The 26474-nt window shown below is 39.8% G+C and overlaps 1 protein-coding gene across 6 annotated transcripts in view; it reads left to right on the forward strand.

Annotated features, from left to right (window-relative positions):
* The window catches only part of LOC124402791 (myomegalin-like), a 61788-nt gene that overhangs the window by 27932 nt on the left and 7382 nt on the right, over positions 1-26474 (forward strand). For 2 of the 6 annotated variants that reach the window (XM_046876035.1, XM_046876039.1), the window contains exons 1-33: positions 2411-4363; positions 5924-6061; positions 6356-6475; positions 7053-7145; positions 7231-7434; positions 7606-7764; positions 8055-8159; positions 8279-8416; positions 8510-8689; positions 9001-9195; positions 9449-9649; positions 9733-9787; positions 9868-9953; positions 10048-10116; positions 10271-10377; positions 10743-10882; positions 13571-13698; positions 14655-14818; positions 14949-15345; positions 15476-15674; positions 16456-16572; positions 16847-17076; positions 17302-17513; positions 17652-17887; positions 18060-18114; positions 19680-19921; positions 20995-21207; positions 21693-21824; positions 22089-22205; positions 22717-22906; positions 23092-23216; positions 24417-24662; positions 25812-25913. In XM_046876035.1, coding sequence (XP_046731991.1) covers positions 3203-4363; positions 5924-6061; positions 6356-6475; positions 7053-7145; positions 7231-7434; positions 7606-7764; positions 8055-8159; positions 8279-8416; positions 8510-8689; positions 9001-9195; positions 9449-9649; positions 9733-9787; positions 9868-9953; positions 10048-10116; positions 10271-10377; positions 10743-10882; positions 13571-13698; positions 14655-14818; positions 14949-15345; positions 15476-15674; positions 16456-16572; positions 16847-17076; positions 17302-17513; positions 17652-17887; positions 18060-18114; positions 19680-19921; positions 20995-21207; positions 21693-21824; positions 22089-22205; positions 22717-22906; positions 23092-23216; positions 24417-24662; positions 25812-25913 — 6256 coding nt within the window. In that variant the 5' untranslated portion in view covers positions 2411-3202. Of the gene's footprint in view, positions 1-2410; positions 4364-5923; positions 6062-6355; positions 6476-7052; positions 7146-7230; positions 7435-7605; positions 7765-8054; positions 8160-8278; positions 8417-8509; positions 8690-9000; positions 9196-9448; positions 9650-9732; positions 9788-9867; positions 9954-10047; positions 10117-10270; positions 10378-10742; positions 10883-13570; positions 13699-14654; positions 14819-14948; positions 15346-15475; positions 15675-16455; positions 16573-16846; positions 17077-17301; positions 17514-17651; positions 17888-18059; positions 18115-19679; positions 19922-20994; positions 21208-21692; positions 21825-22088; positions 22206-22716; positions 22907-23091; positions 23217-24416; positions 24663-25811; positions 25914-26474 lie in introns of those variants that run through there. The other 4 variants (XM_046876036.1, XM_046876037.1, XM_046876040.1 and 1 more) reach the window with 4 other exon arrangements.

Raw genomic sequence — 26474 nt, forward strand, 5'->3', positions numbered from 1 at the left:
ATGTTTTTGTTTCTCTGTATATCAGTGTTGAAAATGGTATCTTCATACTGTTCTCAGTACAGAGATTCATAATTATGAATATCTGTTTGTATTGCAAACGATTCTAACACAGAAGACGTTTAAGACAAATAGAATGCAGTCACATTCTGGTTCAAATGTCTAAAGATTTTCCTCTGTAGCTTTCTGTTTTATTTATTACTACTTCCATTCATTCATCTACTTACTTACTACAGGTCCTCTATTTCATCTTTCGAGATACAAAGCAAAATAGATAAGCATTCATATTTAATATTTTACAGAGTTTAGTTTGTATTACTGTAAATACAAATTGTCTTAGATAAGAGCCCGCCATTCAATTATCACAAGTCATGTAAACCATGTTACAGAAAAACATGCAAAGACAAGATGACTGAGCTACAGATGTTGGTTATTGTCAGGAAGTGAAACTGTGAATGTGTTGCTAAATTCTTAGGTGCCTATAATATGCTAAAAATGGCATACTGAATCATTCAAATGCTAATAGCACACCATTACTGTTTTGGATGGAACTGCCCTGGAGCTAATTCAGAGAACATACTTGTTGCTGTTTAGCCCACATGCTGGTCATTATTCTCAGTTAACACATGACCTTTCTGGAGATTGATGACTCTCCTGTGGCTACCACCATGAGGGAGATAAGATTCAGACAGAGCATGTGGGGATATGTGTGTGTGTGTGTGTGTGTGTGTGTGTGTGTGTGTGTGTGTGTGTGTGTGTGTGTGTGTGTAGCTGGGTGCACGTGTGTGTTTAGCTGATACACTGTGAACATCACTTTCTTTTCAAAACCTTGTTCATGTCACACCATATGACCTTCACCATGGCTTTAAAATAGTTGTATCAAATTGTTGGACAATACATGGCATTGTGTGTGTATGTGAAGTTGTTTTGCTCTATTTTTAAGCAGGATTGTTTGCATAATCTAAAACAGCACAGAATGCAGTAGTAGGGTTACAGACCCAGCATTGTATTTTTAACAGAAATCAGTTCAAGTGAGACCCAGAGGCTGACTGACCTCATTGCGAAGCATCTGACTGAGCACTGCCAAACTGCATCTCATCTCTTTGTTATATAAATAGCATGTATCTAATACATAATTTAGCTTGAGATAATATTCTTATAAGGGCAGGTATGTCTACTCAGGTGGCACTTGGGTGTTAAGAGCACAACAGAGTTGGTGGTGGTATTCGCTTAAATGTTGGAAGCTTTTCAATGCTGATCTGTTTCAGCACACAGAGGAGGTGAAGGGACTGTACGGATGCAAGGATTAAAGTACTGCTACATCACTATTCCTCAGGTAGAAATGAAGAGAAAGGTCTAAATGCCATTTGCACAATTAGCATATATTAGCATGGATACTGGGTTTAAGCTAAGCAACCCAGATCAAATCTGGAAAAGTATCTAGTTCAGGTGACAACTTTGATAGTTATTGATAAGACGAAGAACACAACAGGGTTTATGGTGGTATTCACACGAAAGTTGGAAGCTTTTTAAAGCTGATCTATTTGAGCTCAGGGAAAGTGGTAGCTCAGTGGTTAGGTTACTGAACAGAAGACCCATTATCACCAAGCGGCCGCTTTTGGGCCCTTGAACAAGGCCCTTAACCCTCTGTGCTCCAGGGGCACTGTACATGGCTGACCCTGCGCTCTTCCTTGCATCGCTCGCAAGAATTTCATTGTGCTGTAATGTACAAGTGATGAGTAAAAAGCACCTTTATCTTTTAAGCAGGTAAGAGGACAGGGTAGATGCATGGCCTAAAGCACTGCTGCATCACTACTCTTCATGTAGAGATGAGACGAAACACCTGAATGCACCTTGCACCATTATCATTCAGTTAAATGTTATTTTGGGTTAATGAAGGAAAGCATTTACCCAAAATTTTGATCTGAGAATTCTTTATAAAATAGACATTATAAAAATTGTGAGCAAATTATGATTTTTTTTTAATTGAATTTGAATGATATACACGTTTTTCCCACGTTTTTCTTCACACCCTTGTTTTGATTTACAATCAATTTTTTGTTTTTAACCACTCGCAGTATAGGAATGGCATGCATTGCATGATGCGCGCGAGCGATATTTCACCTGCTCGATGAACACATTACGGCTTAGTAAAGCCTGAGTGGGAAAGTCCAAAGCCACACTGCAGAGGTAGAGACACCCCTTAAATTTGAACGCCATACTTGCTCATACATTACTTAAACATGTGTTGAAGATTATACCGACTTTTAATTTATTTGAACGTAGATTATAGTGCGATTAATTTCAAATATGAAATACATATTTTATCTATAGCGCGCGTTGCGACAAATGGCACAACCTGTGTTTTGAGAAATGGTACGTTCTCTAGTCCTCGACAACTACAGCAGCGCTGCTACATCACTGCTCCGTGCGGCTGTGTGTTGAGAGAGCTGCGGTATCTGTACCGAGTCGGCTGCCTTTAAACCATCACGTCGGCTTGCGCGTTTTGGAGGAAAATAAAATGGAGGAGAGGACAGAAAATGGTCAATGAGAGAGAGAGAATGACGGGCTGAAGCGTGGGTACCTGTGTTATATATCTGAGCGCAGTGACGGAGGAGGTGGCGGTGAAGCAGCGATATGAATATGAAGAACCATCCTCGGCGTTGCGAAGGGAAAGAAACTCGGCTAGAAAATGGCTCTGAAAAAAAGACCGGTTTAAACGACATTTGGGATTTAACTAGGACAGAAGCGTAAACAATGTATTTATGCTTTCCAGAAACCGAGAAACATGTCGTTCTTTACAGTAACATGCCGGCAAATCGACCTTCATCTTCCGGATATAAAAGACTGCAGCGTGGCCTGGTTCAAAAAGGATGGATTCATTATAAGATGAAGTCTCCTGTCACCTTTTCTCTGTCATCTTTAGTCCACATAAAGTAGGAAACAACTTTCAATATTCAACAAGACGTTCAATTCAAGTACATATTTTTTTCCCTCCATTTTTAATCCATATTTCTACAGATCAAATGATCATCAGGTTTAAAGACTGACAGCTCTACAGATATATCTGATATCTTTCACTTAGTTCTTAAATACATTTCTATCATTGGTGATCTTTTTGGCACCCAAATAGATTTTTGAAGAACACTTGAAGTTCTGACTTCAAGGTCTTTACTGGAAAAGACTTTAATTCCAACAATCCAGGATGAAGGAGGTGTGCCGGGTTTGCGCCCGTGAGCTGTGCGGAAATCAGCGCCGCTGGATCTTCCATCCGGCAGCTCGACTTCAGGTGCTGCTGTCGCACGCTCTGGGTCACGAGCTCCGCCGAGACGGTCGTGGAGAGTTTGTGTGCAGCAAGTGTGCCTTTATGCTTGAGCGTATGTATCGCTTTGACACGGTGGTTGCTCGTGTGGAGGCGCTCTCCATCGAGCGGCTGCACAAGCTCCTGGTGGAGAAGGACCGGCTACGGCAGTGCATCAGCGGGATGTATCACAAGAACAACAACAACGACCCGACACCTAGGGAGAAAGATTGCATGGTGGATATGTCGAGTCTTCATGATGCCAAATACTGCGCTCTGGTCGAAGAGGATTTGATGTATTCAGTTTACGAGTCCTGGGCGGAGGAAGAGGAGCAAACGCTGGAGTGTAGCCATCACCCACAGTGCCATGGGTCGGACATGTCTTCGTTCTGGCACCGGGCAAGAAGATGCCGAGGCTGCAGTGCTCTCCGAGTAGCTGACTCGGACTATGAAGCTGTGTGCAAGATTCCCAGAAAGTTGGCACGTAGTACTTCTTGTGGTCCTTCCACACGCTACTCTGAGACTACCATGACAACAACAGCATCAAATACTCTTGTACCAGAGAGTCACCAAACAGCAGGAGCCTCACCTGATAGCGACAAGACTTTAGAAGGGAGACGAAGCTCCAGCGACTCGGCAGAGTCCCTGACCTCCGCCTTGGGTGCAGCACCCCATGTAGGGGAGGTCGAAAGAAATATTAGGGAAGAGCAGAACTGGGACTCTGTCTCCGAACAGCCCTTGGAACCCAATATAGGCCACGCAAGTGCAACTAGAAAGCTGCAACTAGCACTGTGCTTGGTACAAAACTGCATATACAAACCTATTCAAGTCCCCCATGGAAGTAGGCTGCCTGTTTTAATCAAACCTGGCTGTGTGGATACTGGCGTTAAGCTAGGCAACCCAGATCAAGCCCTGGGGACCCCCACTGATCAGGCAGTTTCAGCGCTAGAGATGCCTCCAAGAATTCGTCTGAGCCTGGCGTTGGAGTTGGTTGAGCTGGCAGAGATGTGGGATGATATAAATGTGGATTACTTGCCTTTCTGCTTGCGGAAGGTAGAAAAGAAGGTGAAGTGATGATCTGGTAGAAGGTGTCCAATCTATCTCTTGATGTCTAACTTACCAGCCAGTGGCTTGAGTAACAAGATCATGTAGAACATGGTTTGGAGTTTAAACCAGTAAAAGGATTATTCCAAATTTTTTAAACCAAAATGAGGCTGTGAAACTACAGTACACAAGAATTTCTGCCTAGTTCCACATTAACCTGAATTTCACACATAATGGAAGTCTAGGGGTTCTTTTTGATTGTAAATACTCCAAGTATATGGTTAGTTAAAACCACTTCAATCGCATTTTAACTTTATCCAAAAAAAAAAGCATGCACTACCCTTACAATTCCGGTACGAGTAAAGTTTCAGGTTGAACTGGTTTGCTTTTTTTGAACTGGAATGCGTATTGAAATTCTTGTTTGTGGGCATCATATGTGCATCTATTATTAATAATATTGATACTATATAGAATAATTTTTCGTTATACCTTTAAATAGATCAGGCTTACAGGTTATCATATATATATATTTATATAGTTTTGCCATTGAATAGGTTTGGGTTAGAATAGGCTCAGGTTGTTTATCCCCACCTCTGGATGCCTGTTCATCACTTCCGAAGGTAGTTGAGTATAGGGAAGATTTATTGTGCAGCTTGTAGTCACACTGAGGATGTGTGGGTCAATACAGCATCAATCACACCACTAGTCGTGTAAATGTACCGAACCATTAAGAACAGATTAGAGCTGCTGTTTATTCTATACATAAAGGAGGAAAAGTAGAAAGAAAATTGTTCCTTTATTTCAGTCATTACAGTGGCTTTTACTAAGACCTTTCCTTGAAGAGGAGCAATGCAAGTGAATTGTTGTATGTTAGTGTGAATGTACGGTAGATTTTTGCAGGTCTAAAGATTACAAATTGCTGGAAATTGATATCCCATCTCTTAACACATCAATAGTCTACTGTATATCGGATAAATAATGTCCTGAAATGGGGGACTTGTCTCATTGTTTCGTTTTAATTTAAAGCTCTCTGAATTCATTGAAAGCAAAACATCTAGTGTTAATAGTATTATAATAACATCGTTATGGTTGACAAGCATGATAGTGAAGCGAGGAAGTAGGGACGAAAGCAGGAAGTGGCAACTCTGATCCGTAGATTTGCTCTATGAATAAATTAGTGACAAATAAATCTAGCTCTCATCCCCTGTTGGTGTCTGCTGAGGTGGTCGTTATCCTTCCTATTCAAATGAAAGTAGGTTAATATGGTGGAAATGGCAATGCCACTGACCTAGTTGTCTTACAGACTGCTGGAGGCAAAACACACAGTCACAGATGTCTGATCTCATGATTGTTACTGTACTATGGAGGGCCATGACTGTGTTCAATGCACTATAAGGCTTATAGGATTTAAATGGAGGACTTTATACACTAGAACTGAGGTTAAACCATGCTATTATACAGAAGGGCAATACTTTGTACTTGTGTGTATTTTTATGTGGGTTTGTCTCTCAGAACAGCTGTCTCAGTAAAAAGGATGCAGGAGTGTGTGGTGTAACGTCTGCTTATTTCTCTTTGTTGTAGTGTCTGATTGAAGAGCAGCAGTCTCAGCTGAACCAGTATGAATCTGCAGCGGGCCAGTGTGTGAATGAACTGCAGAAGGCTCAGCTACAGGTTCAGACACTTCAAAATAAGATACAGGAGAGTGAAACCAGCAACAAGGTATTCAAAGATCTTTTCAAACAAACTAGTTTTCCACAGTTGTGTTGTAGTGCCACATCATAAAATAGCCACCATCTTTCCTGAGTGTATGAATCAAGCATTTAGACCTGTACTGTTCTCTTGATTTCACATGCACTCATCCACTTGGTTTATAATTTTTTTATATAAATAGCTCAGCGCATGATGGAGAATTCATAGCTTTCTCTCATGCAGTATACTATAATTTTAGAATGATGGATTTTTCAGTTATGAATTTACATTAATTAAGTTTTTATTTTGGATTTTGTTTTTCAGAATCTACAGGAAAAGCTGAGCGAAATGGAGACTGAGCTGCATTCAATCAGGCATGCAGCTCAGAATCAGGAGAGGACCATCCAGAGCCTCACTGAAAATCTTAACACTAAGGAGACAGAGGTACAGAGGGTTTAGTTGATGCATGTTAGAAGAAGTATGCATTTAGAATGAAAATGAAACTATGAAACTAACAAAAATCAAATTGTAAACAAACTAACCCTGCTGCAATTGTCTTTGTATACTGTAGCTTTAAGAATTTGCTTTAAGAGCACAAAAGGGCCCCACATCTGTTCCAGCATGGCAATGTGCGCAAAGCAACATGGTTTGCTAAAGTTGGTGAGAGCCCTGATCTCAAACCAGGATCTCAAATCTTTTTTTTTGTATTAATTTTAATCGTGGAGTGCTAACCAGACCTCCATGACTTAAAATCTCACTTATACACTTAGATCTGAATGAGCACAAATCCCTACAACCATGTTCCAAAATGCAAAGTGCTTTTATAGCAGATTTTTGTCCAGTTTCTTTAAGGGTGCCAATAATTCTGAAAGAATGTTTCCTAAAAATGTACAAGTCAAACCTGTCTTGTTGGAATAAATATGATCACAGGTAAAATGCAAAGCAGGATGGAAAGCTCATATTCTCTGTGTGTGTGTGTGTGTGTGTGTGTGTGTGTGTGTGTGTGTGTGTGTGTGCGCAGTCACAGGAGTTATATCAAGTTATAGAAGGACAGAATTCCACCCTGTGTAAGCTTAGAGAAATGGCCCATCTCACTCAACTTCAACATTCACAGGTAAATGCATTTCTGATTCTTTTTCTACCATTTCATCCTATGCAGAAATATGTCATTTTTTTCCCTCCTTTTTTTCTGTCGCCAGATTGTCGAAGGGGTTGACCTGAAAAGTGAAGTGGTGGCACTGCAAAGCTCTCTCTTCGGCTGCCAGCTGGAGCTGGAGGCCAGTCAGCGAGCACAGAGACAAAGCCAGAGGGTGGCAGAAGACCTGGCACACGCTCGTGACCGCCTGCACAGTGACCTGGAGGCGGCGCTGCAGCACAGAGAGACCACCGAAAAGTATAACCAGGTAGAAACAGCCGATAAAAGATCGAAAGACAGAAGGGAATTGTGGGGAGGGCAGCTAAAGACGTTGAGTCGTACATCATCTAACAGCGAAGCGAATACTGTGAAGACTGTCATATATAGAAACTACGCTTCAGTACAGTATGGTCATTGTGGGTTTTTTCGTGTATTGCAGGATTTGCGCAGCACAGTGCAGCAGCTGCGTTCCGAGCTACAGGTAAAGGAGTCTCAGCTTAAGGAGAGCGAGGCCGATAAACACGCCGAGGTTTTAGCCCAAAACAAAACCATCTCAGAGCTGCAGTTTTCGCTAAGGGAGAAAGAGAGAATTGTGCAGGTTTGCAGATAGTCAACTTAAATTGAATCATGCTTCAAGCCCATGGTTTTATATCTTTTTACTTACACAAATGTTATTAGGTAGCTGTAAAAAGGCACTGAAGTACACATATAATTAACACATAAAATCAAGAGTTAATAAACACCTGTCACATAACATTTCCTAGAATGCAGCAAAACCACAGCAGCAACATTTTTTTTACATTTTATGATTTTTCCCCAAAGCCTTGACTTTAAACGTCTTCTTGTTTAAGACATTTCGCAGTGTTTTCGTGTATGTGTGTGTTACAGGAGTATTCAGAGCTGCTGGACCAGCCTGCTGAGACTGGCCGACCCAGAGACGCCCTGCTGGACAAACTAAAGTGTCGTATTCGTGACCGGGACAAAGCTTTTGAGGTACTGCATTCACACTGCATTATAATAATCCAGCTGATCATCATATTTTCCATTCACTCAGTACCATTGTACAATGAGTATACAAGTATACATCAATTGTGCATCGTGCGCCTTCTTAGCGCTCTATAGATGAGAAGTTCCGCTGCTTGGAGGAGAAGGAGACAGAGGTGCGCAAGCTGCAGTTAGCGCTTCGGGAGAAAGAGAGAGACCTCGAGAGACTGCGCTGTATTTTGACCAACAATGAGGAGACAATCACGGTGTGATGTTTTCTTTGTTTGTCAATCGGACATCTTACAGAGCTAAAATCATTTTCTGTAGGTATTAATGTGTATATATTTGTGTAAGAGCAGAGTCTGGATGGACTGATGCGCAGTAAAGAGCTGGAGTTGGAGCAGACTCAGGAAACGTGTCGGAAGCTGCAGTGGCTCAAACAACAGTGCGACGAGAAGCACGCAGCCGCGCTGCGTGATAGAGACAACATCATCGCACAGCTGCACACTACGCTACACACACGCAGCAAAGAGACCGAGGTAAACATCAAAACAAGAGCATTGTGTACACTTGTCTGGCATGTAAACGGTTGTACTAATTTATCATGGTGAGTTTAAGACCTGTTTCAGTTAGACCTGATAGACCTGTTTCTCTTCCTGAGTTTTCTTCACTGATCCAACCAGTAACTGAGCCTTTTGTAAGAAACAACTGTGCGTATAGGGGCAAAACCTGTAACTGTTAAGTTGTATTTGGTCATTTACAGATTATAACTTGATCACCGAATTATATGTTATTATACTTTGGTTATACTACTTTGGTGTTCAAGTTTGTGTGCACGTTTGTATCAAAGGACCTGACGGCAGCGCTGCTGGCTAAGTTCTCCCCAAGTCCTAATGAGGTAGTGGAGGAGCTGAAGTCACGTCTGGCCCTGAAAGAGCGCCTCTTCCAGGAGATGCTGTCTGAGCGCAGCAGACAGACTCAGGAGCACCACACACTAATTCAGGACCTCCTCAATACAATCAGCTCCAGAGACCAGTACATCAAGGTAAAGACAATTAGTAGACAAATCGACATGGGTTTGAATCCCATCTTCTGAGATTATTATTTTTTTCTGGATAAAAAAAAAAAAATTAAACCATCCTACTTTTAAAGAGTAGTGGTGCTTTTACTGAGACTTGCATTGGCGGTATTGAAATGTTTTGAACTGGAATTGGATTATAGACACACCCATGCAGGCACCTCTTAACCATTGTCCGGTTTTGTTTTGACCTTATTCTGATGTATGGCTGACCCTTTAGGAGAACGGCGAGAGGTTGAGAAAGGTGATAACCGAGCGGACAAGGCATCTGCAGGAGATGCGCAGGCAGCTCTCATCACGGGAACAGGAGCTGAGTGATGTGAGACGGGACAGGGAGAGGGAAAGAGAAAGATGGGCTTCACACGCTATTGAGATGGAGAGATTTCAGAGTATACTGAGAGAGAAAGAAAGCCTTATACAGGTAATAGATGTGTATATTTAGGCACATTCTAACCTCAGAGTTAATGAGAATGTAATAGTAAATGTGGTGAACTTGCTGTGTAGGATCTGATGCAGAGTCAGGAAGAGGCACAAGCAACCGCCAGATCATCTACACTAAGTATGTTCACTAATAAGACGTTTGTGTTTCCGGTTCTGTTGTTATTAGGAAAAAAATTGAGTAGTGTTTGTTTTGTGCAGGATCAAGGGATAGCAGCTCGGAGCTGGAGATGCAGGCTGTCAAAGAGGAGCTTCAGATCGCCCTGAGGAAACACAGAGAGGCAGAGGTACACACACACACATTCACACACACACCCTCTCAATTAAAATCGCTCGTTATTTTGGCTCTTTGTTTGATCACCTTCTTCTTCATGTTCACAGCGAGAGCTTATGGAGTTAAGATCTGCTTTGACCAAAAAGCCTGAAAATCGCATTAACACAGATCCCCAGGTTAGCAACAGGAATAATTTTATTTTCTAATGATTGTCTTTCATACTTGCGATAGAAAACAATCCACATTTAAAGGGTTATGGCATGCTTTTTATTAATTACAATGAAAAAAATATGTCGTTCAGTGCGTAATTTGGTGTGACTGTTTCCACAGAGTGCTCTGGAGCAGTTGGTGTCAGAGTACCAGCAGCTAAACCAGGCCCTGAGAGCTGAGAAGAAGCTTTACCAAAACCTGAACCATATGAAGTCCACAGCAGACAGGTCAGGGCCCGGGCCTAATGAGACGATCAACTAACATTATTACATTATTGTATTTTTAATGTTAGATAATAACAAAACTCCTATTCAGTCATGAAATAGAAGCTTTTGGATTGTGCATTACATTAATGCATAATAATCACACATTATTTAATCCTACGTGTTATTAAGCCTAAATATATATAAGCAATAGGATATCCATTTATATTCATAAAGAAAATCAGCAAAAGGAAATCCTTTAAGAAATGTGAAGTGAATACTTTGGTGCTCTACTACTTAGAGACAAATTTATAGTTTTAAAAGGATTTAGCATGCATTATAATTCACTATTGGATTATTTGAATGGTCTTGTTTCATTGCTCGAGCAGTGTGGAGAAGACTCAGGCGCTGCACATGGAGCTTGACACAGTTCAGGCACTGCGCGGACAGCTGGAAGAGGTCCTGAGCAGGACCCGAGACACAGCTCTGGCACTGGACAGAGCAGTTAAGGCCCACGCTGACTATGGAGGTGGGCTACAGCAGAGTTTGGGCTGCAAGTTACAAAAGGCCACCGGGCCAACAGAGGGCGCCGTTCTTAGCACCGTATAATAAAGTGTGGGTCTGAACCAAGAAAAGCACTTCAACTAACAGCAAAGTGTACTAACAGTGTGGTTATTGTGGACACACAAAATGGCAAGGCAAACAAATGTGACTTTCCATTCATTTTTAACGTGTGTATGTTTTATTCGTTTCGCTATAAGTGTTTGCATTTTTTGCTTTTTGGGTGCTTTTGTCCGTTCTACCATTGCTGTGTATTGTGATTCTTGTGTTTATATTTACTTGTAAACTGCTGCTATCTGTGTAGTCTGCTCATTTCATTTTGGAATTTTATTTTAGTTTTTAGTTTTTAGTCATTTCCACGCACAAACACAGATATGCCTAATATATTCCAGTCAAAGCCTTAAGCTTGATGTGCTAAAATCTGAATTTGGGTCAGGAGTTCTAGTATGCATTTTGCTTAATTGTCCAATTTGCTAATTTTTTGCTAATATATGCAAATGTAAAATGCAGTAACTGGTATTTGGTACGCAGCACTGATTAGCTGGTAGTCGTGGCATCCTGCATGGTATCCCATAATTAAAACAGTCTTTGTCACCCTTGCTGTTGAAACATGGTGCCAAATGAGATTTTGACTTGTAGGTTTATCAACAGAATAAAAACAAAAGCAGGTCATGTTTATGTAAAACACAGTAAAGAAAATAAACCTAAACCAGCTTATATGGTCAGAACTGTTTTTTTGTATTTTTTATTTATTTTTTGACAACTATAATCATTAGTAAGATCATATAGTTGACATGTAAGGAATAAAAGCATGACAGGGTGTGCTGATAACTTCACTCCCTGAGCTGTTTTATTCTTCTTATAACACAGCAATTTGCCAAAAGCATCTCATTTTCATCTATTGAAGAATGACATCATTTTTAATCTGTTCACAGTTGCAATTAATGTTTGAGAAAACCAGCCTCGCGTGCTTTTCCTTTGTCTCGAAGTTAAGACAAAAATACATGCGGTTCTTTTACACTCCACCCCAAAGATTGTCCTGTACATGTCCATGTCCCTCCCTGACTGTTACAAAGCACTCACATTGGAGACTCATTCCAAAAATCCCAAATGAATGTCTGCTCACAGAAAAAATCACCATATCAGCAATGAGACATTAATTATGAATCAAGACTCTGCTGTTCAAAGGCCCGTGAATGAACTTACTATACAGACAATAATATGTTAATCAGAATTTACAGTGCTGTGGTATAATTTGTTATAAAGTACAAAAACTATTGAGCATTAAATGTTCCACCTGAGGTAAGTATATAAGAACTACATTCATTTTAGACTTTTATTTGGCAGTCAATTAAATATTGTCCCCTAGCGTCCATGGACACATGCATTCTAACCATGCATGCTAATGTTTTAATCTTTTTTTTTTTTTTTTTTTTTTTTTTAAGGGTAATCACGAAACATTTAGTTTGCCGTCAGCACATGAACAATTTTTTTTTTTTTTTTTTAATTTAAATCCTGTATTTTCTTAAATGCTTCCACAGTGACATAATCATAAAATACAGTCTAAACACACACACATAATGGCCTTACTATAAATTGTCACAGTCTAAACCCTTGTAAGAGTTTTTCTTAAAAATATTTACTCCTTTTCTCCATTTATATTGGCTACATTTTATGTCATGAATCATGGACAAATTACGACTTTATAAATAATACAAACCTGGATAGCAGTACAAATTAATTCCGTTTATTGTTGAGGTCTACTGTTTTATAACAGCATGACAATGATTAAACATCTCTCGTAGTCAAAGAATATTAGTGTTTTGCTTTGAAATAAACAGCTTTAAGAAATCACATACATACTGGACAAAAGCAGGTTTAATCCCAGACCCAAATGTACCCTTCAGCTCTGGACCAAATGAATTTTAATCTGTTTTCACATCAAATAAGCCTAATTACATCACTAATCTCTCTTACACAAAAACCTCAGATTTTATTGGTGTCACAGAACTAAGAGAACTGACCACAGGTCAGTGTGAAAATGTCACTCAGGCTTTTTCTCTGCCTGTAAGTAAATAGCATTGCAGCCAAAACCCATTAGAGGTCTGTAGAATGGAGTGGTTTATAATGACTCACTCATAACCTAACATGGAGTCTCGGCTTACATAACTTGTTCTGTACTTTCATACTCTCAAAGTGTGTGTGCTTCTCATAGATCATGGATCTAGAAACATTTACCCTGAACAACCTTTCTTTTTTTTTTTCTTTTTTTTTTCTTTTTTTTTGGAATGGAATATATACTGACCAGCTTGTGTCCATTTGTTTGCCTTGTTTGTGTGTGAGAGAGAGGAAAGGGAGGGAGGAAAAAGGGGAGAGAAAGAGAGGAAGACATAGGCTGGACTTCAGGATAGTTGGCTTAGAGCTTCCTGAGAGAGTTTTCCATTTGAGCCTCATGACAGGGAGTGAAGGAGAGAAACGTTTGGAAAACACATTAAAATAGAGTCGTTGTTTTGAGGCTTAAGGAGTAAGGCATATAAAAAAAAAAGAGGGAATGTGAAAAAAAGACCAATACTAGTATTTAAAGGCAAAGGCCTTCAGAAGGAAAAAAAACTATTTACTTTTTTTTTTCAACTTCAGACTGTATTCTTCTGTTTAGAGTTCAGCACAGACGAGGACGAGGACGAGCTCGATGATGATGAAGATGAAGGCAGTAGCAGTGAAGAATTCACTGACAGTATAGAAGAAGATGTAAATCTGTCTGCTGAGAGTTTGGCTAGCACAGAGGTAAATGGAAACACACCATGATTAAAAAGACTTGTACTGACTACTAGTTCTGCTGTACTTGTTTAATGATTCAGAGAATGTACACATTCCATGCTGTTAATGATATGTATGTTCTTAAAACCCTCATGTCTGCAAAAAAGAATTTTGTTTGCTAGTTTGTGGGGATTTACCTATAGCTCATTATTTCACTGTATTACCAGGAAGTGATTCAAATATTGTATTTTCATCTGTTTTAGTGATTTCACACTGTTCAGTTCAGCCAATGTAACGTTATCAAGCTCTTAGGGTCCAAGCATTCACACACCTATAGCTGAATACCAATCCTTGTTAATCCCACTGTAGTTATTTATTAATTCAGAGTATCACTAAATAATATGTATTAACCTGAAAATTAGGGTCTAAAAAGCAACCAGTGAAAGTATTCAAACTGGTGTTTGAACTGGTTTATTTGGGTCATGCCTGAATTTTCTTTAAATAATGCCCTTTTTCACATACCATGAAGTGTTGTGTTGGACTTATGGCTTAGGTCATAGACTTCATGATGTCACCATGATCTATGGGTGTGGCTTAATTGATTGACATGATGCTTGTTTTTCTTTTTTTTTTCTCTTTTTTTTTAAAAACACACTTGCATGTGTGCAGATAAACAAAGTTTGTGAATAAAAACAGTTTGGAAAAAAACTACAATAAAAATCCCTTAATAATGAAATAGTATAGGCGTTATCTGTGTGACTTATGTAGACCAGGAGAATTTTCCCTGTCTAATTACAAGCAATGTAAAGAATGGAAATGTCTAAACTGAACAAAAAAAAATATCATACAGACACACGTCTCCATCCCCACTCTCTAGTGTGTCTCTACAGTATTGTGCAACTCTTGCTTTAATCTAGTAAGTAAACATGAGCAAGTCTAGGCAATAAGAATCAGTGGAGCCATGTTTTGTCTCCTTGTGTCAGAATGTTAAGGTGTGTGGAGGGCCAGTGAGCAGGGGGATATCCCAGGAGGCCATGAGCGGAGGATGGCAAAATGAGGTGGAGCAGAAGAAGAGAGAAGAAATAGAGACAGCAGGAGGGAAAAGCCAGATCAGCCAGGTTGACTGTACCTCAGTGTCTCAAGACAGGTAGATTAATTAATACATACACCATTCGAACATACTAGAAGCAAACACATATGGGTACTCTGCTTTAACTGGGAGATCTGGATTGGAAAATAATAGAAACATTTTATTATTAAATTTTTATGCCACCCAGGTGTACGCCAGCAGACCACAAGCTGGAAAACCACAAGCTGGAACTGAATGAAAGTGGATCCAGATCGGGGCAGGGTTCCGGATCCGGATGTGAACTGGGAACTGAATGTAAAGTATCTGTGAAGTGCAGAAAGTGGGAGCAAAGTGAAACAGACAGGCTGAACCCCCATGACCAGCAGCAAACCCAAATGCTCATAGAGGAAGAAGAAGGCGAATATGATGATGAAGAAGAGGTAGAGGAGGAGGAGGAGGAGGACATGCGGCCCTCTCGAGGCAAGCGTGGCCTCCCAAATGTGACATTGAGAGAAGGCGTGGGGAAGAGAAGGTGTAACAGGCCTCACTCTCTGGACCTCGGGGTGCTGCTGGCCCACAAAGATACGAGCGAATCTAGAGCGCAGGTAATGTGATATAAAGAACTGTTTAGCATTCAGTAGTATCTAAACAACTTAGGACATTAGGATGAGTAGAAAATCTCTGGAAAAAGGATAAGACAAGACTATAATCAGAGTGTGTGATTGTGTTATGCAGGAGATTGAGGGAGAAAGTGGTGGTTCTGCAGGGTTCTGGCAGCATGTCGAGGCGGGACTACGTGAGCATGCAGAGCGTCTCCGTGGCGACCTTGCCCTGAGCCGCCAGGAAAGCAGAGAGCTCCGCGAGAGACTGATGGTGTCCGAGGCCACTGTACACGCACAAGCTGACCAGCTCAAGGAGTACAGAGAGCTACTGAGTTCGTGCACACACACACCAACACACACACAGTGATTTGGACTGTACCTTTTTGATGCTAGGTCTACATCTAAACCTAACCTTAACCAAAAGTGGAGCCAAAATTAGACATGTATCTTTGTGAGGACCTAAGAACATAAAAAACAGCTAAATCTAAGCTTTTCTATCAAGCTCAGCATTTGGGTATGCTGTAAAGCACACCACACATCTTTAGAAGCATTTGGAACATGACGCAGGACACCGAGTCATGTGTTGTCCCTTAGGCTTCGACACATGAGGACATGTTTTGCTGTGGTGTCTCTCCCTAGATAAACTCTAGTCTTTGTCGCTAGGTTAAAAAGGCACTTCATAATATGAAGCACAGCTCACAACAGCACAAGTGTATACCTCTGTATTTGTCTCGATCAGTGAAATCTTGTTTGTACTAGATTTCACACAAATGCATTTAATTTTATTTGTTTTACACCTCCGAGTTTGGGGATTTAAATCTCATCTCTGCCCTGTGTGCATGGAGTTTGCATGTTCTCCATGTGCTTCAGGGATTTTATCCAGATACATCCAGATTCCAAATTCCTCTCCTACTCCAAAGACCTGTTGTAGAATGAATGCCATTTCTGTAATGTGTGTGCAATTGTTCCCCGCTATGGGATGACACCATCTCCAGGGTCTCCAGGCTCCCCTGTGGCCCTGAGAAATGTATTTAAAGAAATCATGGTTCATATTTAGAAAGAATATAAAAGTCTTAATGTGCATCTGTGTTTTATTGTCTCTGTGTCTTACAGCGGAGAGTGCAGTGCAGCAGGACAGCAAACAGGTGCAGGTGGATCTGCAGGATCTGGGCTATGAGACCAGTGGGCGAAGTGAGAACGAGGCTGAGAGAGAAGACACCAGTAGCCCTGGTACGCTATTGGGAAAATACAAAACTCCATCGCACGTTAAATCAATCTCACTGCATAATCAGATATCAAGCAATAATAAAACAATAATCAAATATCAAAGCACTATCAGATGCCAGACTGCAAAAAGTAATTAACACACTACAGCTACCAAACAATATAGCAATTGTTTTTCTGAAAAAAAATCCTATTTAGTTAACTTTTTAAAAAAGAAATTACTATATATGTTACTGCAGCTACTGTTTTACCCCTTAATGCGGTTTTGTGTTTTCTGCAGAGTATGATGATGTGGAGCTGTGCAACTCTCTTCCACGTCCATCGTATAGCAGTGTTGGTAATTCGTGGCATCAGCTTGGCGACAGCTCCCAGCCGGACGACATGTTAGTGCAGGACCTGCGTGCACAGCTCTCTCGCTGCCACAAAGTGATCCGTGGACTGCAGATCCGTGTGCGTTCACTCTCCACTACCTCCGACTATGCTTCCAGCCTTGAACGCACACCACGCAAGGTACAGTTCAGGTTTACTCACTGTTCAGGTGTCACTGTGACAATGCTCTCCAAGACATATTATTATATATTCTATTATAGACAAATTAAAGGTTCAGGAGGATTTGATAAAAATGAATGAAATAATAATAAACAATACATTTACAGTCACATGTTTTGGATCTCGGCAGAAGCTAAAGGCATTTGATTGATTTAACTATACTTCACCCTCATTGTCTATGCTTAGGTGAACTGGGCCTTCCAAGCATCTACTGCTAACAGTGGCGTTGAGGAGGATGAGGGCTGGCAATCAGACGGGCCAGCTCTTGGACCACTGAAGTCCAACAGGGAGCTACAGGAGCTGATATCACGTGTGGCATCACTGGAGAACCAAATCAGCAACAGCAAACTGGAAGAAAAAAGAGGGACAGAGGAGGGGAAGAGTGCCACATGGCCTGGGTGAGAAAGATTAATACTGACAGTCAAAGTGGGTTGCCGTTTAACGTTCTATCCATGATATTCATTGCTGTAATGTTTATGGTGTCGATATATGTTTTCAGTTTGATATCTGACTCCTTACTGTTTGCATCTACTCAGAAAATACAACACACTGATCCAGGCTCAAGCTCGGGAGTTGTCACATTTGCGACAGAGGATGCGTGAGGGACGAGGAATTTGCCATATCCTTACGCAGCACCTGGGCGACACCACTAAGGCCTTCGAAGAGCTGCTCCGTGCTAACGATATCGATTACTACATGGGCCAGTGCTTCCGAGAACAACTTTCCCAGAGTTCCTCACTCACACAGAGGATCAGCATTAAGCTCAGTGGACGTGAGTATACACACAGACACAAAGATTAAGCTTCAGTCCAACTATAGCAACTGTTAGGATAGGATTGTCTGCCTAGGGTCTAGTAATGGTATGAATGTAATATAAAGATTGAGATTTATCAGGGTATAATTGTTATATTTCACATGATGTTGTCTGCCCCTTTGTTTCACAGGAGATCGTTCAGAAGTTCAAGATGACAAAATGGGCCACGAGCTATTAGCTTTAAGGTAATCCATCTATCTATCTATCTATCTATCTATCTATCTATCTATCTATCTATCTATCTATCTATCTATCTATCTATATATATATATATATATGTAAAATGTTAATAATGTACAGTACATGTACTCACTATAAATGTGATAGTGTACTGTATTTCTACAAATTTACACAAAATTCATCTCGCAATATTCTTGCAAATGTTTTCTGTGTTTAAAGTGTGTGGGAGGATGATTTACGGCTTAAACAATAAAAAAAAACGCTTTTTTGGGGTGGCATGCGGGTTTATCGCGGTTTTTTGTTTATCGCGGGCGGTTTTGGAACGTAACCAAATTATTACTTCCCACACTATTTGTTTTTTAATTTTTTATCAAGATGATCAAGATGGACATGGACATAAATGGATGCTTTATGCAAATGTATGTTTATTATTAGTGAAACCATACTCAACATAGAGCATAAAGACAAAATATTCTTGTAAATGTTTTAAAGTAGTTATGGTGTTTTAATTTACGTAAATCATCAGGACACCAAACAGAACTTTTGCTATGTTTCCACACGGACGGTTTTAATTGCCAGATGTGTGCATCATGGCGCATTTTGGTGCTTGATTTGAGACTTGGCGCATCGGTAAAACAAAGGTTTAGTGATTAAAAGTTATAAATGTAATTTTTATTTATTATTATATAGTGATGCTTAACGTGTAAAATAGTTTATATACACTATGTGGACCCCAATTCCTGTTATTTTCATAGAATTTCATTTCCTGCAACTCTTCTGGGAAGACTTGTAAGCACCCAAATTGTGTGTGATTTTTTAACATTTCACAATTTGTCCCCATTTGCTGTTATAAAAACATCCACCCTTCTGGGAAGTTGTTCCACTAGATTTCGGTGTGTGCTTGTGGAGATTTGTGATCATTTAGCCCCAAGGAACTTAGTAAAGTCAAGTATTGACGTAGGGTGAGGTGGTCTGGGGCGCAGTCAGTGTTTCAATCCACCTTAAAGATGTTCAATAGGGATGAGGTCAGAGCTATATATAGCATGATTTCAAGATATTTTATTTGAACCCATGTAAAGCATATCTTCATGGTGCTGACTTTGTAGCAACAAGTTTGTGAAGTGATATCCTATACAATTGTGTGCCTCCAACTTTGTGGTAATAGTTTAAAGAGCCAGTAAAAGAACCGTATATGTCAGGTGTCCCAATACTTTTGGGCCCTTGAGCAAGGCCCTTCACCCTCATCTGCCCAGTTGTATAAATGGCATAAATGTATGTCATTTAGATAGGGGCATCTATTAAAAGCCATAAATGTAAATCTGATAAAGTGATATATTACTAAATATAGAAAGCTCACAGCATTTGAATCAGACTTTCAGGTGCTGTATATTTAATAAAAGTGAAGAAACTAAATGTAGAGATGAACTGAGATAACAGTGTATGATGAAAGTGTATTGTTCTCAAAGTTGAATGACAGCAGTGTATTGCAGGCATTGAATTTTTTGCCTTTGTTGTCTTTAACACAGCAAATCATATTTTATCCTTTCTTTATGCATGTGTGTGTGTGTAGGCTGAGTAAGGAGCTCCAACAAAAGGACAAGATTATCGAGTCTCTCCACACAAAGCTGCAGCAACGCCCTGACACACCCTCCAGCAGCCACGTCCCGTCCGAGACAACAGATCAATCTGACCGTACTTCGTTTGTCTCAGATGAAAGAGCATCGATAAATGAGGACTTGGAACTGTGTTCTGACGTGGATGCTGTCAGTGAATATGTGCAAGAAGAACCAGCTCCTAGATCAAATGATACAGGCATGTAACCTCACACAGACACACAGTAAGAATGAATATGCATTCAACTATATAAACATACACGTATGAATTAAATAAAAAAATCTCACCAAATTTATCACGTTATGAAAAGGTTTGGTTATAACGATCAAATAATCTTCACTAGTGTAAAAAGTTTAATGTCTTTTATTGGAATTCATATAATAATTATTGGAAATAAAAATATATATTGTCATTGGCAGCATATCATTGGCAGCATATAAACGTTTGCATAAACACCAACATTACCAATGCCCAAATTCACTGAGAATAATCGCATCTCAACCAATGTCTAAATCTCTTTCAGGCCCTACTTTCTTTTTCCTGTTTCAACCTCTTTTCAGTCCCCTATCGCCCCCAACAGATCAAAACAGAGTAAGACAGGTAGGCGGGGTCTTTCCGTAGAATCATGACTGAGTGCTTATAGTTAGCTGTACTGTTTGCTTTATCTCACCCTCCTCCACCCACCTCTAGGTGTGTATTCTGCTCCCTTGTATGGTTCTTTGCCCTTGGCTCAGACCCATCCCTGCTCCCACTCCTCAAATAGCTTAACCTCTGACCCAATTCACTTTTTTGGGCCACTGACACCAGCACAGCACCGGCAGGGTCTGCACAGACCACCAGTCCGAAGTGAGCACACAGCTTGTGTGTGTGTGTGTGTGTTTTGCAGTGTTGTTGTTTTGGCTCCTTTTATAGTTTGCATTGATACAATTTACATTCACCACATTTTCCTTTTACAAAAACATAATATTCTTACAGACACAGAAAGATTTAACATTCACAGGAAGTACTTTTGTGTATGTCTAACATAAACCTACACCTACACTTATAAGGATGTGTCTTTAATATTGTGTGTGGTGTCTAACAAAAGCTTCTTTGCCTGCTGAAAAGAATACTGGAACAAATTGCTAGAAACTCACCAATCATAAAAAAGATGAAGCTCTGCCTCCTACTGAGAAAATATTGCTCTGTAACTATCTTGACCCTTTTTTCGGAACATTTACTGATTACAGCCCAAATCCTGAACCAACTTTTTCCCTGTGTGTTGAAATCAGGTTTCAGTTTACCACATTCACTGAGCAGCTATCCACTGGTGGGCTCTGCACTACTTGATCCATCACATTACGCCCAGCTCTCTCATCATTCCCTACACCAGCCTCAGAAATCAGAAAGCAGCCTGGTAGGGAGCAATGCACCATGGGACATGGACAACATGATTCAGCCAATCATAGGAGAACCCGGTTACCAGTCAGGAAACAGCCATTCAGGTATGTCTATATTTCCCCTTTAGTTTTCCTATAAAGGAAAACTGCCCAGTTGTATAAATGGCATAAATGTATGTCATTTGGATAGGGGCATCTGTTAAAAGCCATAAATGTAAATCTGATAAAGTGATATATTACTAAATATAGGAAGCTCACGGCATTTGAATCAGACTTTCAGGTGCTGTATATTTAATAAAAGTGAAGAAATTAAATGTAGAGATGAACTGAGATAACAGTGTATGATGAAAGTGTATTGTTCTCAAAGTTAAATGACAGCAGTGTATTGCAGGCATTGAATGTTTTGCCTTTGTTGTCTTTAACACAGCAAATCATATTTCATCCTTTCTTTATGCATGTGTGTGTGTGTAGGCTGAGTAAGGTATGTCTATATTTCCCCTTTAGTTTTCCTATAAAGCGACACACTTCTTCGCACACTCAATCTAAAGATGAATTCAGAATTTCAAAGACATGTTTTTTTGTGTTTTCAGGTACGGATTTGATTGAGGAGCATTTGAGTGAAATTCGTACTCTCCGCCAACGTCTGGAGGACTCCATCAGGACTAATGAGAGGCTGAGACAGCAGCTGGAGACTCGTCTGGCCAATGCTGCCAGAGATGGAGGTGAGAAACACAGAAAATTTTATATAAAATTATATAGAGATTCTACAAGAGCAGATATTCTTTATGTCCTTGGTTTAATCAATTATTCTGCCTATGTAATAATAATATAAGACTTTAGAATTATTTTCTATGTTGGTTTAAAACCTCTAACATAAAATGTAGAATTTTTTTTATGTATTTTTATTTTTTTTTGCTTCACAATGAAAAGAAATACAAACAAACAATAGTTCTGTTAAAAGTATTATCTTCACGTATGTCTCACAGCAGCACCCACAAATATCTACATCCAAGGCTTGGACACTGTCACTCAGCTGTCAAATGAGATCCGAGTGCTGAAGGAGGAGAATCTGAATCTCCAGTCTCGACTGCAGGCAAGCAGGGGTGAGTCCAATCACTCTGAGGTTACACACTTTTCAGGGAACTTATCTTGATTATGTTTGCATGCTTAAATCAGACACTATGACTATGTTTTATCGACAAAAGTATTGGGACACCTGGGTCATCCATGTGTATTTCTTCCTCCATTTGTTACCGCAAAGTTAGAGGAACACAATTGTATAGGGTGTCTTTGGATGTGGTAGCCTTACATTTACCTTTTTCTTCAGAAGCACACTCCAAAATCACCCTTAAAACAACCCTGAAAATCTTCCCAGAAGAATGGAGGTTATTATAACAGCAAAAAGCACATGTGCATTTTAGGTGTCCACAAACTTTTGTCCTTATAGTATAGTTCAAATAAAGAGTGCCGCTATATATATGGTATAATATATAATATCTAAATTAACATTTAATATATGAATTGGGAATAAATATTGAACATACAGAGAGAGAAAAGCTACACTATAACTAATATGTATTGGTGTTATGTTTATTGGAATTATTTGTTCTGCAGACAACAGTGAGGAGGTGGAGCAGTTACGGGAGGTGGTGCTGTCTGGGCGGGCACGGATGAAACAGGCGGAGTTAGAGGCGGAGCAGTGGAAGGAGGAGCTGAGGAGGCTTCAGACACACACCTGTGAACAGAGTCAGCAGATTCAGCAGCTACGGCAGGAGAGACAAAGCAACCAGGAGCACAACAACAGGTCGGCCATTACTGCTCTTCTATTTGAACAGTGAGCTTTAAAATTATTTTTAATGTAAATGGATACTTTGCTGACCATAGTGGTGTTTTTACTTTCTTTTAAAGGTCTGCATTTTTGGAAGTGTTTGTATATATGTGTAAGTGACATTAATGTGTGTGTGTGGGGCGGGGGGGGGATATGTGCAGGTTGCAGCATGAGGTGAGTCTGCTCCAGCAGCAGCTCTCTGAAAGCAGGCAGCTGCTGCACTCTCTGCAGTGTGAACTCCAGCTGTACGACAGAGTGTGTGCAGGGAGCAAGGGGACCCCCGCAGGTGAGACGCAACTCCTGCACGGCAGCATGATATTTTTCCTGAATACCATCTTCCTGATGGATAAGTGTGTGCAGAGGAAAGTGTGAATATTAGTGCAGGACAGTCTTCATCATTTCAGCAGCGGTTCTTAGGTATAGTGTCTATACTAAAGAAAAAGTAAAACATGAGCACGATAACTGCAGATCTATATGGAAGCATTCCAGCAGTCATAAGTGCAGACATCTTCAAGCCATAAAGGAGTGATTCATCAGGATGAATCAGGCAGGTCCTGAGGGCAAGAGTACATATTGCAACAAATTAAATTTGTAAATAGGGCAATAGTGTTTCAGTGGTTGAGCTCTGAATCTCTGATCATGGGGTCAGGTGGTTTAAGCCTCAGCACAGCAAAGCTGCCACTACTTGGCCCTTGAGCAAGGAACTTAAACCTGTCTGCTAGAGGGATGAAGTACCACCCTGACCCACCAGCTTCCTGACAAGCTGGGATATGCGAAAATGTCAATTTTCTTATGGGATTAATAAAGTATTATAAAAAAAAAAGAGGATCTTGTGTTGGTGTTTGATAAAAACTAGTAGCACAGAACAAAGCCATAATCAAAGCTGACAACACATTAGATTCCAAAACGAGTTAAAAAGACATTGTAACACAGCAAGATGTAAGTCCAATCATTGTAACACAACAAGATAGATGACTAAAGTATATTTTTTTATAAATTTGCTAGCTATCTAGCTAAAGCTTGTCTTTCACAGTTGCAGTGTTGCTAATTTTGTAGCAACTTTAATAAAAAAAAATTAAATCCAACAACTTTTGGAGCATGTTGTCCTGAATATAGAATCGTAATAACCAATGAATGTCTCCTGCTGTTTCCCAGCAACCAGTCAGCAATCACCACTGTTTATCCCAACCTCACAATTCTTTGTTCTTTGTTTACCTTCTTTCCTGGAGATATTAACAGTATTCATAGCAATCAAAGCAAGTCATCATTTCCTTCACTACTAATTCATGAGAGAAATCACAGCAGTTTGTACATTATTTAGGGTATTAACCCCTTAAAACCCCTTAAAGTACCATGATCAAGATTGAATTCCTATTTCTGATTAATGCATATCTACATATTAGCTTTACTATAGTACATATTTAAAAACAAACAAACAAAAAAATAATAAATAAGTATCTGACTGTCTCTTCCTACCTGTACACAGGTTACCTATTTGAGTTGCCGTACTCCTCAGCTCCAGCTGTGGGAGAATTCAACCAGTTGCTGGTGGAGGTCCGGGCTCTACGGGCCCAGCTAGAGCGCAGTGTCCAGGAGAACAGTGCTCTGAGGATACAGCTGCAGAAACAGCTGGAACAACAGCTTTCCTCTGCCGGTTTAGAGCCGAGACCTTCATCTCTCATGCCAGCCAGTCCTCTGCGGGACGCCTTGTACAGGAGGCAGCTGCTGCATGGTGAGACAGCGCTATAACACAAAGCATGTTAGATTGATATACAATAATCTATAAAGCATACAGCTCCAGCATGTGATATGTGTCACATGTCGCTGACTTACAGTATATAACCTGCTTAGCAAACAAATTCTTTTTGACCCAAAGTGTGCCTGAATATTTATAAAATATTTTAATGATCATTATTTAAAAATATATCTAAATAATCTGGATATTATCATTCAGTTCAATTGTAGTGTGTTTAAATTCTGTCATAAACCATACTTACACCTGAATTTTTCAGCCATATGTGGTTCCTCCTTAAACTGTTTCCACAATGTTGGAGGCACAGAATTGTCTTTGGATGCTGTAGCTGCTTTGGAATAAATTTTCCCTTCATCATAATCAAAATGTCCATGTGCACAAATTAAACTCAATGGAAATAATGTTTACGTGGGTTGGTGTGAAAGATCTTGACTGGCCTGCTATAGAGCTCTAACCTCACCTCTATTGAACACCTTTACGATGAATTGGAAAACTGACTGCACCCAAGGACTTCTCACCCCACATCAGTACCTGACTTTACTAATGTCCTAGTGGCTAAATGAGCCAGAATCTTGTGGAACATCTTTTCATAGGAACCGGAGGTTATAACAGTAAAAGAGGACTAAATGTGGAATGGGATGTTCAAAAATCGTATGGTCAGGTGTCCCAAACTTTTGTCATTTTCACTATCCAATCAGAAATGTAACAGCCAACAACAGCCAGTGAATAACAGTGGGGAATCCCTTAAAAAAAGGAAGTAGAAAATCCCTTAAGTTGGCTATTATTATCCTAACAAACAAATAAATAAATCCATAAACATGAATGAAAAGTTTTGTTTCTAACAAATTTGGCAAATCTGACTTTGAACTAGGGCTGCAACTAACGATTATTTAGATAATCGATTAATCGGACAAATAACAAATAAGGGGTTGTTGCAGCCCTAGTTTGAACTCTCTGTTGTATTGTATGCTAATTGCTGTATTTTTTTTACCAGCTATACTGTAAGAAAAACTGAGATCATGAGAAATTATGATATAATATTGATCAATATATTTATACATTTAACAGCAGGTTGCATGGGTCTTGTTCAGTGTGCATGGGGTGTTAACTTGCTTGTGTGTTCTGCAGATCCGTCTCCCTCTCCTCCAGTGAGAGATATCGGTCCATTCCCTTCCGGTCCTCTGTGTTCTCCTTATTCGGAGCTTGAGGACAGCTCACTCACAGCTAACGGTGTGTGCACGAATAAATTAAATGTCTAAAATCAATAACCACTCGAAATTTTCAGTGTGTTTTATTAATTTTTTTACTTATAAAACACATTGAATTATGCAGTCACCATATAAGCAAAGAACTAACCGGAAATTGTGAAGTGGCCTTGTTTATTATTAGCTTATATTACTTAATAACTTTATACCTGTGATGCTTTTCATTAATTGTGAATTTCTTACATATGCTGCACACTTACTTGAAGGACATGTTGATGGATCCTTCACAATAAATTCACAAATAAGCATCTTAGAAGCCAATATTAGATGCAAACAGTAATAGACAGTTCTTTTATATATTTATTTATATAGTCAGAGTACACACATCCTTCACTCAATTAGAAGTACAGATACTCATGTTTTAAAATACTTTGGTAAAAGTTGAAGTACTCACTACACTTTTTCACTCAAGTTAAAGTAAATAAGTTTGGGCTCTGACATGTACTTAAGTAAAAAGTTGCCATTACTACTACCTGTTTTAGTGTCACACTGGTAACTGGACCTCACATGATATTAATAAGTTATA

The sequence above is a fragment of the Silurus meridionalis genome, chromosome 20, assembly GCF_014805685.1.
Source record: "Silurus meridionalis isolate SWU-2019-XX chromosome 20, ASM1480568v1, whole genome shotgun sequence".
NCBI lineage: Eukaryota > Metazoa > Chordata > Actinopteri > Siluriformes > Siluridae > Silurus > Silurus meridionalis.